The 17685-nt window shown below is 38.2% G+C and overlaps 1 protein-coding gene across 1 annotated transcript in view; it reads right to left on the bottom strand.

Annotated features, from left to right (window-relative positions):
• RP1 (RP1 axonemal microtubule associated) overlaps positions 1–17685 on the bottom strand; it is a 323400-nt gene that overhangs the window by 20767 nt on the left and 284948 nt on the right. Inside the window, exon 26 of the mRNA XM_023184239.3 lies at positions 8960–9179. Coding sequence (XP_023040007.3) covers positions 8960–9179 — 220 coding nt within the window. The remainder of the gene's footprint in view (positions 1–8959; positions 9180–17685) is intronic.

The raw sequence follows: 17685 nt of genomic DNA, 5'->3' as shown, positions 1-17685 counted from the left end.
GTAGGAAGAGGGGCAGAATGAGAAGAAAGAATCCTGAATTGGTCAGTTTTAGAACAAAAGAAACTAAATTCAACTCTATACTGGAAGTGTCTGAGTTTATTCAGAGTCAAAATGATTAAGATTTCCACCATCAGTAGCAACAAGGGTGTGGGTTATTTTTTAAGTCAAGTATGTTAAAGTATAATTTAACATGCAGTAAAATTCACTTTTAAGATATAGTTTGATGAGTGTTACCAAATGCGCACAGTCTTGGACCTACTACAACAATCAAGATAAAGAATATTTCTATCACACCCAATACTTTCCTAGTAGTAAAGTCTACAGTAAAGCTGTAGACTTTAATTAGTTGTGGAGAAGGAAAAAGGTTATATTTTGCACCCCTCAAAGTTATCATTATGAAGATTCAAATCCACCACATGATGGTGAAAACAATGCAGATATAGCAGTAACCTGGACCGTGTCTAGAAAGATGGTCTCATATATGACACGTGTCTGTTTCTTAAATGAATGAATGTATAAAGGAATCGAAGCCAATTAATTGTTTATAATATATACTATATTTAGTATAGTTCTGTTTTTAATCTGGATTTCATTTTAACGGTTATCTCATATTCTTTTTGGGCCAAGAAGTTTTTCTTTCCCTTGGTGGCCCATTTCTGATTATGCAAGGTAAAGTGAAAACTGCAGACATGTGGCAAATAGGGCAGCCCTTCACAAAGCTGGCTGGAGTGGAGTAGCTTAACTATTTAGAGACCAGAAGTTTATCTGTGGAATGGAATTGAATCTTCCCCTATCAGATTTCTATGTGTGTCTATAAATGAGTAGAACATTAGGACCAGTAGATGTTTCAGGAGGAAGGGCTACTTATAACCTAGTCTAAGATGTTGCAGTTGAACATGAGCAAGGAAGTACTGAGGACCACAAAATTTTGGTCCCAGTAGTATGCATGCAAAGGAGCAGACAGCTGCCTCCCCCACAGTTGGCCATCTGTCAGTAATAGGAAGTGATAATAAATTAGTTGAGCCAGGCAATTTTCCTCCTAGATTTAAGTAGCTATTGCCAGAGAAATGCCCTAAAAGGAAGCAATCTCCTCAATTTAGGATGATTTTGAATAAAGCATGAAAGAATATTTGGTAATTGTGTTATTAAGGTCACTTGAAGTTATCAGTGCTCTATCAGGCAATGGCTTTGTCTACAGGACTGTCGGTAGCCCGAGCTGCCACTTCTGAGGGCACTGCTGCAGAAGTCCACTCATCCGTGCAGGGGGCGTCTTGGTTTCCTTGCTCCTAACTCCCATATGCCTAGGGGCAGGGCTCATGTTTTTTCAAGTTAGAACCCCCAGCTCCTAGCACACATAAATATCTGCTGAATAAAGAAGTGCTCCCTCATCCCTCCGTCGATGAGTCCTGTGCACCGCACTCTGCTAGTTGCCAAAGAACCACTGATCAGCGACTGCTCCCCACCCTGAGCTGTGCCCTTCCCAGGCCACCTTCCCAGGCACTCTGCAACCCCCGCCCCAAAGTGCTCCTCCCGGATAGTCGTTGGAACTTGTCTCTTCCTTCCTAACTTTGTTCTTGTTCCCCAGTTCACCCCAGGGGCCACTTAGCTTCTGGCCCTTTGGCCACATCTCCTAGACCCAGGTCCATATGTGTCAGTGGAGCGGACAATAGAATTTCGCTTCCCAGACTCTGACTGTCTCTAAGGAGTGCCATCCACCAGCGTGTGGAGGGACTGAAGAGGGGTGAGGCGGGGACCTGGCATGGTGAGCCCTTCATGCCAGACTCTGGGCTAGAAGCTCCCCCTAAGAGAGCTCATTTAGAATGCCTCCTTGTCTCCTTTACACAGTGTGACCCAGTGGCGTCATTCATTTTCCTTCCATCCAAACTATCCAAGATTTCTCAATCTGCTCAATCAGCTCGGGAAATATTCTCCATTTAACAAATCAATAATGGGATCACATAAGAATATCATTTTTCCAGCTGTATCTCTAATGTTGCAGGCGTCTGTTCTCCTAACAAGGTGTATAGTTCGTATTTTATTGGGAAATGATCTATGAGACTTAACCTAGAGAGATGTGCCCTTGTGCAAACATGTATGAAGCATGTCTACACATGCACACACATACGTACACACAGAGGCAAGCATGTCTACACACACACACCCATATGCAAACACAGAGGCAAGCATGTCTACACACGCACACACATACATACACACAGAGGACTCCACAACCTTTATTAGGGGCAAACAGCGTTACACTCCAGTGAAATTCATGAAACCTTACATGTTAATTAGGACCCTAACCAGAAGATTCTCCACTCAGGCCCTTCTATAGGTTGGTGCAAAAGTAACTGCGGTTTTTGCCATTAAAAGTAAATAAATTGAAGAGCTAAATACATAAATTGAGGCTAAATAAATAAATAAATTGAGCTAAATATTTATTTAGCTCCTCAATTTACAGAAGGTGGTATGAAGGGTTCTTTGGGCCACCCAGCCTCCCAGCTCTGTCCAGCTGGTAAATCATCCTGGGGCCATGCTCTCTCAGCACACTTTCTTTCATCTCGGGAAAAAGTTCTGAACAAGTTTCAGGTTCTACCTACCTTGGTGGACATAACCAAATAACCATAAAGTTCAAGGAGAAGGCTAGAAGGCCATGAACTTCTCATTGATGCCCTCAGCCTTATCGCAGGGCACACAATATTGTTAACATGGGTATTTTTTGTGGAACCTTTCCTAATCAGAACAAAGAGTGCAATTGCGTTTCGCAGACTTCCCTAGTCCCTTAGTCTTAGCCATGAGGCTCTAATGCGCCTAGGTAACACTAATGACTGCCCCAGGGACTCCTCACCTGCCCCCTCTCCTGGCTGTTGGGCCTGCTTCCCTCTGCACCTGAGCCCTGCGATGCTGGGCAGAGAGGGCTACCAGCCCCCGCAGGACTGGAGCAAGGGTGGGCACAAGGGCCCTGGAGCTTTGCAGACAGAGCGACCAAACTTCCCAAAGACAAACCTCTAGGCTGAAGCTTCCCTTTGATTTAATTAATGACCCGTTTTAGTGCTTTCTCTCAGGTCATCAAGAATTAAGCTTTTGGAGCACTCACTGTGGTGAGATCGCATTGATACAGCCCAAAAACATCAGATCTCAGGAACAGATGGCAAATGAGATTCAGCGTTAAACATGTGCAGACAGTTCAGTTCCAGTCTGCACTGAAGGTTTGGGATCCAAGACCATAGACGGTGGCGCTTTGGGGGCTGCATCATCCTGTGCCTCTTGGTTGAAAGTACATATCTGATTGTTGAAAAAGAAATACCTATGGGCCGGCACCATAGCTCACACCTGTAATCCCAGCACTTTGGGAGGCCGAGGCGGGTGGATCACCTGAGGTCAGGAGTTTAAGACCAGCCTGGCCAACATAGCAAAACTCCATCTCTACTAAAAATACGTAAATAAATAAATAGAATAAAATACCTGTAGTCCCAACTCCTCAGAAGGTTGAGGCAGGAGGAGAATCACTTGAACCCAGAAGGTGGAGGTTGCAGTGGGCTGAGATTGCACCACAGCACTCCAGCATGGGCAAGACTCTGTCTCACACACACAAAAAAGAAGTACGTCTGAGCCGTAGAGAGAAAACGGATGCCATAGTTGGGAGGGGAGTGGAGTTTCTTGCAATTTTACAGAAGGTTGCCAGGAAAGCGGCACTGGAAACGTCCCTTGGATCAGAGACCTGAGCACAGATGAAGAGCTGGCCATGCAGGGGCCTGGGCGAGGCCTGTGATAGCAGATGGGACTGAAAGGGCAGGGGCCTGAAGGCTTCGGGGATGCAAGCCAGAGTCACGAGGGAAATAGAGGCTGGAGTCGGAGACAGCGGGTGGTGGCGGGACACAAGTAGGTCTTTGTAGGACATTGTGATGACTTTGGCTGTTGCTCTTAGTAAGTTAGAAAATCTTTGGAGGGTTGTAAGCAAAGGAATGACATAATCTGATTGACATTTTAAGAGGGTTACTCTGTCAATGGGGTTGAGAACAGCCTGTACTAATCCCAAAGTGCTCTTTGTGATACCAGTGTTCCCATGATAGCAGCTAAATGCTGCGAAGGAAGGAGGGGAATGAATGATTTTAGTGTACTGAGTGCCTCCTCTGTGATGGGCACCCATTGCGCTGCTTTGCTGCACTCCTGGTGGAAACCCCACAGGAGGCTCATGGCCTGGGTTTGCCTAAAAAGGTCTCCACTGACACTGCTGTCCTGAAATAATGATTCAGAGCCCTTCTTCACTCTCAAAAATGTCCTGGTTTAGATGGTGAATTAAATGGTAATCATTCTGGTAATAGATGTTATATTTCCCATTTCACAAAGAAACAGAAACTCAGAAAACCTGGCCACTTGCTCCAATTCATATAGTCAGTGATGGAGACCTGGATTTGAGGCCAGATGCTGTGTATCTGAACTACAGTCCTCTTGTGGACGATGCTGTGTATCTGAACCACAGTCCTCTTGTGGACGAAAAGGTCTGAATCATTCTGAAGCCCATGTTTTCCCCTCACATATTGATGAGTACTGTGATAAAGGCTAAAGCATTAAAGAAAGCTTAATTTAGCTCAGTTGTTATCTAAAACTTGCTATAGGTTGCCAGCAGGCATTTCAGCTTATTTTCTCATGACTTCAAGTTTCATAAATGCAAATATTTTGAAGCAGGCATATTTCAGATATGATGGCACTTTAATACATTCTCAGATGGTTATTTCTTGATTTGAAGTAAAACCCTTCTGACCACTTGCCAAAGGCTGGCATCAAACATTTCTTCACCCATAGATGGGGCCTCGAACCTCACCTTCCTTTATCATCCATCTCTCCTGGAGACAGCCTGGAGCCAGAACGTGAGGCAAGGCCACCTCAAGCTGAGTCGGCATTCTTATCAGCCTTAAGCATCCCTGCCAGGCCCTTAAATAAAGACTCTTAAGGACAACAAGCCAAGGGCAATAGTCATCTCCTCCGGGCTGCTCCCCACCAACACCGCGGATGCTGAATAAATCAGAGAAAGGCATGAAACAAGCTGCACTTGGCAGTGCTGGCCTCTGGGAGGAGATGACTATAATCCACCAGCAATCTAGCTCAGCCCCCAAAGCATGATGACTTATAGACTAGTACTCTCAAAACCCTCTCCTTTTGAAAACATTCCAGCAATCCTTTGAAAATAAGAGGCAATGTCACAGAATTAATCGGCTCAGAGTGTAAGTGCCAACTGCTTGGAAAACCACTCTTCCTGTGCTATGAAATTAAAAAGTACCCAACCCTCAAGTGCATCCCTAGGACTTGACCAGCCTGGCAACTCCAAGAAAAGTATCAGTAGCTTAATAATTTAAAAGTTTCTCCTCATCACTCCCTGTGTTTTTCCCGTGGCCAGCTAGAGAATGCCACAACACGGGGACAGACAATCCCACAATATTGAAGGTCAATATTTCCTTCCTTCTCTTCTCAAAGCTAAATCAAGAAAGTATCAGTTCATTGGTCTGAATCCACTGTGGGCTTTCCTTGATGTCATGGGAATAACAAATGAGCCTCTGGATGGCACCAAGATGACTTTCCAAAAGATGGTACTCAGCATGCCCAGACTGCTCCTTGCCCACCCATGAGTTTTGGTCTCTGTTTAATACCTGAATACTGGGGTGTTATTATTTTTTTCATTTTCTTATTTTAATGATTTTAATGATTAATCTGGGAAAAGGGCAACTGGATTGATATTGCAGAGCCTGAGAAAAATGAGAAGACTTCGTCAGATTAGCTGTAAGTATCATCATTACATTATATTCTTCTGCTGGAGAAAGTACCTTAAGAAATGGTTAGTGCGCTTCAGCTAAGAAATTAACCCCTTTAAATGGGAAATGCTAATGGATAAAGTTTCATTAGCTAGTTTGGAGAACGGGTGAACAGAAAGATGCAGGGAAGACATGCTGAGCCTTTATTGCTGCTCAAGTTAAATGGACCCACAATCAATAGCTCATTTAAAACACAATGCAGTTTCTCTTGGACCTCAAATTTAAAAACAACAACAACAACAACAAAAACTCATACAACTGCCTTCCACATTTTTTTTCCTTTTTGCTTGTAGCAAATGTGCTCCAATAGAAGCAACTGAAAGAAATACAAATGAGTTGCCTAATAGGGCTCAAAGTTCACTTTAAAATAATGCAGCCTTAGGCAGATCACCAGAGGTCAGGAGTTCGAGATCAGCCTGGCCAACATGGTGAAACCCCATCTCTACTAAAAATGCAAAAATTAGCTAGGCAAGGTAGCTCGCGCCTGTAATCGCAGCTACTCAGGAGGCTGGGGCAGGAGAATCGCTTGAACTCAGGAGGTGGACGTTGCAGTGAGTCGAGACTGCACCACTGCACTCCAGCCTGGGCGACAGAGAGAGACTCTACCTCAATAATAATAATAATAATAACAATAATAATAATAATACAGCCTTTAAAAACATAAATTAAGAAATATCTAGTATAGCACACCATCAGAGTTCTTCTGTTTCTTATTAGTACCATGGATTTCAATATTTTTTTAAACCTCATTTTTCAAAAGTAGAATGAATTTGACATGTTAGCAACAAGGTGAATAGAATAGATAGGTCCTGAGACATGCAGGGTAGAAACTAGAATTCTAAATTTTTTAGGATCCCTTCATTTTTCCCATTTCAGCATCTTCTGGGCATCCCTGGATACCACTGCCACCTTCACATGACTGCAGGACAGCTAGAAAGAACTATTAGAATCAGGAGCTTTATGATGTGTCAAATGAAATTTTGTATGAGAGAATGTTTTTGCAAACTGTCAAAATATATACAAATATAAAACATTAGTATTATTCTACATTTCTCCTTTCACTAAGCAGGACTTACCCCAAATATTTCTTGCTGTGTCTGAATTAATCAACAAATTTCTGGGGGCATGTACCCATGTGTTCTGTGCCATTCTAACAGAGATTGAGAGTATGTGGGGTGGAGCACCAGCTGGGATATAAGGCTAATGAATGAGACACTGGTGGAGAGAAGCCCAGCCCCTCCAGTAATTGTAGAGGAAATCAGCAGGAGGTGAGCGGGCAAGGACAGGGAGGGTTCAAAGAATCACTGAAATGCTGAGCAAAGACTTCCAGGGGATACTGAAAAGAAGAAACTGATGAGAGGCCAGAAGAGGGGAAGTCATTAGACTGACGATGATAACTATGGCCATGAAGACAGAATGACTTCTAAAGAATAGGACCCCTATCTGAATCATCTGGATTTCCTCTGGTGCTCATTACTCCTGGCTCACACCAGCCACCTGAGACCTGTTTGTAGGCATGTGTTTACCCTTATCTGTGTGGAATGGTTGAATGAGTGGGTATTAAAGATGATGGGATGGTAAACACCTAATGGAGTGCTGGGGCCCTAGGCAGGAAAGAAGACAGGACTGAAGAGGAAAATGTGCCATTCTGTTGTGTAGAATTAACAATAGAAGTTAGAGAGATGCTCAAAGGGGAGCAAAGAATCAAGCATTTAAACCCACCTGTTCAAGGCAAAATGACCGAGTAGGGCCAGTGATATAAAGAGAAAAACTTGGATGAAACAGTCAAAGTACTAGGCTGGTACCATGTGATGAAGGTCAAGGTAGGAGAGATACATAATGATGATGATGATAGTAATGGCTAGTATTTCTTGTGGGATTATTGTGTGCTAGGAACACTGCTATATACTGGAAGTACATCATCCTAAATATCATAAATGCATTATCTCATGTACTGAAAACAATCCTGTGGCATAAACACTATTTATCACCACTTTACAGACAAGGCATTGTTGGCTAAGGGAGGCTAGCTAATCACATCACCAAGCCAAGACTTGGTTCCAGAGCCTGTAACAACCTCTGCCTCTTCAAATGAGACATGAACAGTATCAGTATCAAATACAGCAGAGAGGTCCAGGATACTAAGAACACACACACACACTCATACACACAGACTTTTTCACACATGCATACAGGAACATGCACACACACACACATACACATACACTTAGTGTCACATGCATGCACACACTCATACGCATATACCCACATATATACGTTCTGTCAAACACATACATATATAAGCATTCACGCACATGCACTCAAACACTCACATGCATACACACAAACACATACATGCACACACATACACACACATATACACAGTCATTTCATTCTGAACAAAGAGGCTATCAGTAGCCATTGAGAAATAACGTTTTCTCTCCAGTGGTGGAGGCAAAAAGAAGGTAGTTATTAGAGGTACCAGAAATGGACAGAGAGAAAATTAAGACATTGGGTAAGTTCGCTTTCAAGCAAGAAAGAAAAAATACACAGTAAGGGAATTCAGGTGCTACAAAGTTCATGATTGCTGACATCTGTTAACATAATTAGCTAAGAAGAAAGTCACATCTAAATGGTAGCAAAGCAACTTACAGAAAGATGAGCTGAACACACGCATCTATTCTTGGATATACATGGTCACCTTTGAACAGACATACCGGTGTTAATCCTAAAGTCTAATGTTCTAAATCAGGGGTGGGCAAACAACTTGCGGCCCGTGGGCCAAATCTGCCAGCCACTTGTTTTTGTACAGTCCAGGAGCTGGAATGCTTTTTATTTTTCTTAATGATTAAAAAAGTCAAAACCAGAATACTATTTCTTAACAAATAAACATTATATGAAACTCCAATTTCAGAGTCTACACATAAAGTTTTATTGGCACACAGCCACGTTATTTGTTTCCATATTATCTATATCTGCCACCTCACTGCACTGGCAGAGTGAGCAGTTTTCACAGAGACTTTATAGCGCACAGAGTGTGAGATATTTAGTGTCTGGTCCTTTACAGAAAAAGGTGCCAGCCCCTATTTTAAATCATCTCAATTATTTTAATTTTCAATACACATCACAAAGGAAATGAAATGATATACCTGGCAAAGGTGCTTTCTTAGTTCCCATGATGGGTACTTCCTTCCATAGATCTCCATCATTTTCATTCTCAGCTATCCAGGAATCAACAGGCAAACAAAATAGCTCATTTGTGGCTATATTTTCAAGTCTAACTTCTTCCAGATACCACCTGGGATTCTTTCCAGTGTTGTTGTGTCCAATACGTATTTTATAGATTTCACCAATATCTTTGAGATTAATCTGCAACACAAAGGATAAAAGGGAACTAAAACTCCCTACATCTCCAATTTCCAAATTCATATTCCATTTTGAACTCAATACCTACTCTTTTTTTAATCATAAATACTCCTTACTAATTTCCCTTAGGACCAGTTACTTCTAACACCATGAAATGCTGTTCTGTATGGTGAGGCATGTATCCACTAACCATGGAGAAACCAATAAATTAAATCCAGCTAGTTTTCATTACATCCTTTCTTTTAGCAACTCACCATTACTATCTTGCAATATACATATTTTATCGTAATTATTATTACACACTATTCATTCAGTGGTTAGACCTGAATAATAAGACAATCTAATGCTCTGGTGTTATTAAGATTGAATTTTCCCATTAAAGTGAGATCTTGAGGAAGAGAACATATGTACACCTAGATTTAAACTAGGGTTCACGCTGTGATTCTACAAACATGTTGGTAATGTGATTGTATTCCTTTGCACTCCCCCTCAAAACACATAATTATTCAGTATGACAAATATTCTAAGGTATTATTCATTATTCAGAATAAGCAATATTTTTTGTCTTGAAAATTCCTACAGGGGTCATGTGAAAAAAAAATTGATCAATTATGTACTACATTAGTTTTCTATTTCTGTTGTAACAAATTACCACAGACTTAATTACTTAAAATAAGACCCATTTATTGTCTTCTAATTCCATGAATCAGAAGTCCAGGCACCATGTGGCTCAGCTGAACTTCCGCTTAAGACCACACAAGCTGAGATCAAGGCGCTGGGTGAGCTGGGCTCCTCCGGGGAAGCTTCTGCTTCCAAGCTTATTCACACTGTTGGCAGGATCCTGTTCCTTGTGGCTATAGGATTGAGTTCCCTGTTTCCTTGACGTGTGGCCCTCTGAATCTCCAAGTTACCAAGGGCACATCAAACCCTTCTTATGCTTGGAATTTCTGCTACCATTGGGAGAAAAATGTTTGCTTTTAGAGGCATGTATAACTTAGAGTTAGCCCACCTGTATAAACCAGACTAATCTTCCTATTTTAAGGTCAGCTAATTAGTAACCTTAATTACGTCTGCAAAATCTATTTGCCATGGAACATAACGTAGTCATAAGAGTAACACCAGAGCCAAAAATCATGAGGCCAAAATTCTGATTGCCACATACTATAGTTAGAAACCATTTAATCTGCCTTCTAGTATTTCATCTGCCCTCACCCCCACAATGACCTACAACATCTTTTCTCTCTTTGGTATTACCATAAATGGTCACATCATCACAGAAGTTACACCTGTTATGCATACCTGATACCTTTTTCTACTAAAATATTTTTCTTGATAATATAATGTTGGGTTGTCATATTGGTGATAATTGCTCTGAATAAATTCTGTCCTGTAGCCAAAATGCTCTCTAGTCTGGGTGCACAGAGACAGAATTCATCACAGGCAAGCTAAATAGTTGGTCCCCTTCCTATTATTTCTAGAACAATGTGATTATAGGAATTCTATCACGTAGAAAAAATGTTAACATTGGTACTTAGTTCAGATAAGTACAGGACCCCTAACATCCTCCTCAAAGTTACTGATAGAAGGAAATATGATAGAAATCAGTAGCCAAGCTCCAACATGCACCCTAAGGCAAAATAACATGGTCTCTCCATAGAAATACAGAACCTCAGGTTTTGATATCAGACAGATCTGAGTCTGCAAGTTATTTCCTTGTACCTGGCTGGCTATGTGAACTGCAGTAAGTTTTTCAACCTTTCTAAGTTTCAGTGTCCCCATCGGAATACTACAATAGTACCAATCTTACAAAATATGATAGAAGTCAATAAATATAGCAGCTATTTTTTATGAGTCAGAATTTTGTACTAACAACAAAAAGAAGTGGTCTAAATATATCTAATCTAAAGACAGGACAGAAAATGGGTCCAACCACTCACAGAAGAAAATTAAAACTACGATTTGGCCATCATAAGTGAAATTAAAATTGATACACCCTGTGTCTAATTCTGTTGGTAATTCACAAATATACTTGTAAATAATAACTGAATAGTGTCATGGCATAGAAACTAAATTACCCATAGATTGTGCATGCCTGGGTTAGCCAATTAGAACCAGAACCAAAACGACTGAACTATAGCATGGTTAGTGCTGTAGACTGCTTCCAAATTGCTTCTAAGATATTAGTCAAATTAGTTTGGAACTGTTAGTTCTGGTTTAAGAAATCAAACCTGCGTCACTTCAGTTTTAATCAAATAAAAATGTAATATGCCTAGAAATTTTTCTTGCATGTAACTCTTTTTAGTTTTCTACACATTTAACTTCCTACATTTGAAAACACACAAAAAAGGACAGTGACTCCAAAATGTAGGATTTTTCTAACCAGGATACCCTAAACCCACATGAAACTTTAGTATTTTTTTAATAAATGGAAAATAAGTTATTTTTAAAACTTAAGTTCTAGAAGCAAATTTCATGTTGTGTAAAGTCTGTATCTTCTGTTTAAGACACTTTCATATGTTGGAAAAACACATTGAAACACCAATTAGCTTTGTGATCACTGAATTCCATCTGGGGCATTTTATCTTAACTCAGCATCTCAAGTCATCTAGGACAGCTCATTTTACATACTGATTGCCCTTCAAGGAAATACTGTAGCTTTCAACTCAGGGCAGGAATGTAGAAGTATAAACTAGAAACTTGAGTTCTAACAAGTTAGAAACACTAAAAGTCATTCGGATAAATTTTAAGAGGAAGTGACACCACAAAAAAAAAAAAAAAAAAAAAAAAACAACAACAACAACAACAAAAATCTCCCAAAGCACAGACAATTTGTTATATTATACAACATGAAAAATATGATACTCTTCTCCTCTACACATCCTGGGTAAAAATTCCTTATGAAAGAACTGGAAAATAAAACTTTCCTGGCTTAATGAGTAAATGATACTTAGATTTTTTAAAAAAGGGTACAGGGCTTTATGGCCTAGAGTATTCAGGTTTCCTTCTGAAACTAAACAGGGGTCCTTGGTTTAAAAAATGCTTTATTCTTTAGTCTTGGTGTCATTCACAAAGCTAAGTTCAAAAGCCCTTTCCTCAAAAATCTTAAAAGACTTCAAGAATCTAAGCGATCACAGATTCTAGTGAGTTTTTCCCTGCACAGAATAACATGTTCTCCTAGTCCCGAGCCCCTGACTCTGACCTTGACTTTCAGAGAGAACAGATTTCTCACGCATTTGATTATCTAGAGTTATGATGCCTCTGAAGATTTAGGAGCTACTAGCTGTAAACAATTCTGGGTACCTTAAATACCCTTGTCCTACTTTCTTGAGAAAATTTAAACTTAAGTCTTAAGTTTAAGTCTTACGTATTTAATCTTAAGTCCTTTGTCCATTTTTAGCATTCCCCCACTAGACCCTTAACTCCTTGAGGATCTGAGTTCTGTCTTTCTTTTCTCTACCCTTAGCATTTACACAAAATTTGGCAGAGAATAGACTGCTTCAAACATTTGTTAAATAAATCATATAGCTGTTGATTTTTTTCATTTCATGTGTTTCCCTCATTCTCTTTGGCGTGTATCAAAATTTTAGTGGGCACACAAATCTGATAATAATTTGCAAAGTTTTGATGATTTGTTATAACAGTCTCCTTATAAGTATCTGAGCCCCAGTAACTGGGAAAAGGTTCTTATTAACACTTTGATGCTTGTGTTTCTTTCTTTTTTTAATTTAACAATAACAGTTTGTAATCCAATTAGTTGCTATTTAAATGAATGAAAAATATGGCTTATACTTTGTCATGCAGTCTGTATTTTCAACAGTGAATGATTTCTACTGGAAACAAAGTCCTGATATCTTTATGAAGCAGTTGTATGATTAAGGTTAAAGCCAACGTCCCCTAATATGGATCTTTAACTTTTTCTAACATAGCAGTCACATTTCTCCTGGATTTTGAAGTAAATCTTGATACATCTTGGCAAAATATAAATGGATTATAATCAATTCTTTATGTAGGGTCCACTTTTATTATAGAAGGGTAACTTATTTTGACCTAACTTTCTAGCAACAACAATAATAAATTCTGCTTAAGGGCACTGTAAAACAAACAAAGCTGACAGCAAAGCCAGGGATTTGACCTTAAATGAGAGAGAAAAGACCTTACCCTTGAATATAGCCCATATTTATATTTGTATAGCTTTTTGCCTGAGGACATTTCCAATTCTACAAGAAACAACGAGGCTAAAACTCAAGCAGAAACACACAGTCTAATCTGCTGAAGAATGGGCAGAATGAATTTGGAACTAATTTGGAACTACCAGAGTAGCTGGAAATTAAGAGGGGAGATCCCAGAAAGGAGGGAACAAAAGTGGGTGATACAAATCTGTATATAAATACCAGTCAAACCCTAGACCAATGACTACACTATTCACATGCAGGTATGACTGCAAGGAGCTCAGAGAGAAAACAAGTCAGAAGGCTAAAATAACTAAGTGGCAATTCTAGCTGTTACTTACCACAAGTGACTTTAGAAAAAGACTTTAAAGTTTGAGTTACACCAAGTTATAAAAGCATGATAAATTCCCAAGGCTTTCCACCAAATCCCCAGAAGTACCATGCATTAGAAATGACAACTACATCTCTTTACTAAAAAGCTTCTCTCAAGACTAAGGATAAAGCTGAAATAGCCCTGTCCTAACAAGGCATAAAAACAAACCCCTACATTCAAGGTGATCCACAAATTAACAGCACTCAACATTCTTCAGAAGAACATAACATAATCCAGAGTTACTGCACTATTATCCACAAGGTCTACTATGCAATCAAAATTACTAGACGCATGAACAAACTGCAAAATGTCAATAAAAAAGGAGTTAATAAAAATAGACCTGCAAATAACATGGATGTTGGAATTAGCAGACAAAGATACTAAAATATAGTAAATATGCCATATAATCTACAGGAAAGGAGGAATATACTCAGTAAAGAGATAAGCATTGTCAAGCAATATCTAGAAATTATATTTAAAAAAGTGAAAATCCTAGATCTAGAAAATACAATAAGTAAAATAATAATTAATGGAATAAAATAACCAATTAGACACAAAAAAGTCAGTAAACTTGAAGGCAGTTAATAGAAATTATCCATATTGAAATACACAATAAAAAATTAGTAAAACAATTTAACAGCATCTCAGCAACCTGTGAGACAGTATCAATTAAACTAACATATATATAATTAGACTCCTGGAAGGAGAGATTGAATAGAGCTGAAAAATTATTTAAATATTTATTAAAATTTTTCAATTTTGGCCAAAAACAGCAACCCACAGAAAAAGCAAGCATAGTGAATCTCAAGCAAAATATATATAAAGAAAATCACACCTAGATAGATCATAGTAACTGATGAAAAGGAGAGAAAAATTCTTAAAAGCAGCCAAAGAAAAATATTGTTTTTATATAGGAGAATAGAAATCAGAATAGTGGCTATTTTTGCTTTAGAAAAAATGCAGGTCAGAATACAATGAAGCATCTTTTAAGTTCTAAGAACAAATTAACATTGTCAACCTAAAGTTCTATGTCTATCAAAAATATTCTTTAAAAATGAAGGTAAAATGAACATCTTTTCATTAAAAAAAGCTAAGAAAATTTATAACTAACCAACTTGTACTATAAAAAATGCAAAGAGAAGTTCTTCAGGCTGAAGAGAAATAATACAAGATGGATATGTAAATGTATAGCAAAAAAGGAGAAGCATGGCTATAGTAAATATACTATACGTAAAAGGGTAGACATAAACCACAATTTTTCTTCTTTTGTTAAATTTTATGCAAATCAATGGACTGTCTAAAGCAAATATAATGAGGAATAGAATGTTTTACCCCTTTTGCGGGGTTTGTAATATATGTAGAAATAAAATACATAATAATAGCACAAGGGTTTGAGGGGATATGAATAGGATAGCACTCTTTAAAGTTTATTATATTATACATGTTAAGAATGTATATTTTAATGTGTACATAAACCACTAAAAACCAAAAAGAGGGACAGTTAATAAGCCAAAGGAGAAGATACTATTGAATGGTAAAAAACAAACAAACAAACAAACAAACAAAAAAAAATAGGTTATCCCAAAAAAGAGAAAGGAGAAACAAAATAATACAAGATTGAAATATCCAGAATATATAAAGAATTCTAAAACAACAATAAGGTGCAGCCACTGTGGGAAAACATTTGGCAGTTCTCATGACATTAAATATAGCATTACCATACGACCCAACATTCCACTTGTGGGTATATACCCAAAAGAATTGAAAACAGGTATTCAGACAAACACTTGTACACAAATATTCGGAGCAACACAGTCTATGCAGCCAAAATGTGGATACAAACCAAATGTCCAACAATTGACGAATGTATCAACAAATTGTGATATACACAAACAAAGGAATATTATTCAGCCATAAAAAGAAGTGAAGTACTGATATAGGCTTCAACATGGATAAACCTCAAAAATCAAGATGCTAAGGGAAAGAAGTCAAACAAAAAAGACCATGTACTCAATGAGTCCATTGATATAAAAATATCAAGAAATATTTGAAGAGGCAGAAAACAGATTACTGGTTGCCAGCTGAAAGGGAAGGGAGAATGGAAAGTAATTCCTGAATGTGTACAGAGTTTTCTTTTGGGGTGATGGAAATGTTTTGGAACTAGACAGGGTAGTGGCTGCATAACATGAACCACTAAATGTACTAAATGCCACTGAATGGTATGTTTCAAAATGGTTAATTGTATGCTATGTGAATTGCAACCCCATTTTTTATAAAAGTAAATTGATCAAATTTTTTATTTAAATGGCAGAGATTATCAGACTGGATTTAAAAAGTAACATCTAACAATATGCCATATATAAAAACTGTACTGTATAAAGACACAGACAGCTAAAAAAGGAAAGGATGGAAAAATTAGATACCAAGAAAACACAAAGCAAAAGAAATCTGCATGTGTATATTAACATTAGATAATGGTGACTTTAAGAATAGGAGTATTACTAGAAATACAGATCATTTTATGACAAAAAAGTCAATTCAGCAACTAGATACAATAATCCTAAGTGTGAAGGTACCTATTAACAGAACTTAAAAACAGGAAGAAAAACTTGATAGAAATAAAAGGGATAGATTAATACACAACCGTATTTGGAGATTTTAACAAAATAATTCTCTCAATAATTGATAGGTATTTACAAAAAATAAGTAGGAATATAGAAGACTATCAATATTATCAACTAACTTGCCCTAACTGACATTCAGAGTACATTATATCCAAAAGCTTCAGAATACATACTCTTTTTTTTATTCTGTCTAAAAACATCTAGATGTGTAGCTTTTCCAAATTAAACAGATAAAAAATTTTAATTCAGATAAATTTATACTAGTTTATGGGAGAAAGTGCTGTCCTTTCCCCTCCCCCCCAGAATCATTCCACAAGATCTATTCATACAATTCTTAGTAAATTTTAGATCAAATAATTGAGAAATCCAGTGACTTTTCTCACCAGATAAGGGAAAAATCTAGTGAATCAAAGTCTCTCTGCTTATTTATTCAAATGATTCTTTAATATTTACTTGGTTCAGTCAGTTCTTAAGAACATGTACATTTGTTGGTCTTTCAGTATTATTTTTGGAAAGATCATAGATATACCAGATGTAAAATGGTGTCAAATACCTATCCGGAACATCCAGAGAACCTCTTTATATTCATCTAGAACCCTGATTTTGTAATTCCATCATAAATATGTCAAAAGTCATATGTTCTCTCGATGTTCTGTCTCCTCCAAAAACATATGTGTGATTCTTCTGCTTTGTACACTTTATTAATATCATTAATATAAATGTCTATTGATTGTATTTATAATGGATGCTTTTATTTTCCGGTTTCATCTAATTCTTTAATTTCTCAACAAACCATATTTTTAAAAGTATATGCTCTATTTCCCAAAGTTCCCATGATGTTTTAGAAAACTTTTTGTTGGGGCAAGAGCATATGGCATTAGCCATTGCCAGGAAGCAGAGGCAGGTTTACCATGAAGGTTTACATTTCAAGCCCAGCAAAACCAAATCCACCTCCTATCTAGAAATTACATATAGTCATGCACTGCATAACAAATTTGGGTCAAGGATGGATTGCATATATGCAGTGGTCTTGTAAGATTATAATGGACCTGACAAGAGTTTGAGATCAGCCTGGCCAACATGGCAAAATCCCGTCTCTACTAAAAATACAAAAATTAGCCAGGCATGGTGGTGGGCCCCTGTAATCCCAGCTACTCAGGAGGCTGAGGCAAGAGAATCACTTGAGCCTGGTGGGGTGGAGGCTGCAGTGAGCGGAGAATGCACCACTGCACTCCAGCCTGGGTGATAGAGCAAGATTCCATCTCAAAAAAAAAAAGAAGAAAGAAGAAAGAACAAAGGAGGAGGAGGAGGAGGAGGAGGAGGAAGAAGAAGAAGAAGAAGAA

The sequence above is a fragment of the Piliocolobus tephrosceles genome, chromosome 7, assembly GCF_002776525.5.
Source record: "Piliocolobus tephrosceles isolate RC106 chromosome 7, ASM277652v3, whole genome shotgun sequence".
NCBI classification, from domain to species: Eukaryota; Metazoa; Chordata; class Mammalia; order Primates; family Cercopithecidae; genus Piliocolobus; species Piliocolobus tephrosceles.
The sequence above is the reverse complement of the archived record's forward strand: the minus strand, read 5'-3'. Positions and strand labels throughout refer to the sequence as shown.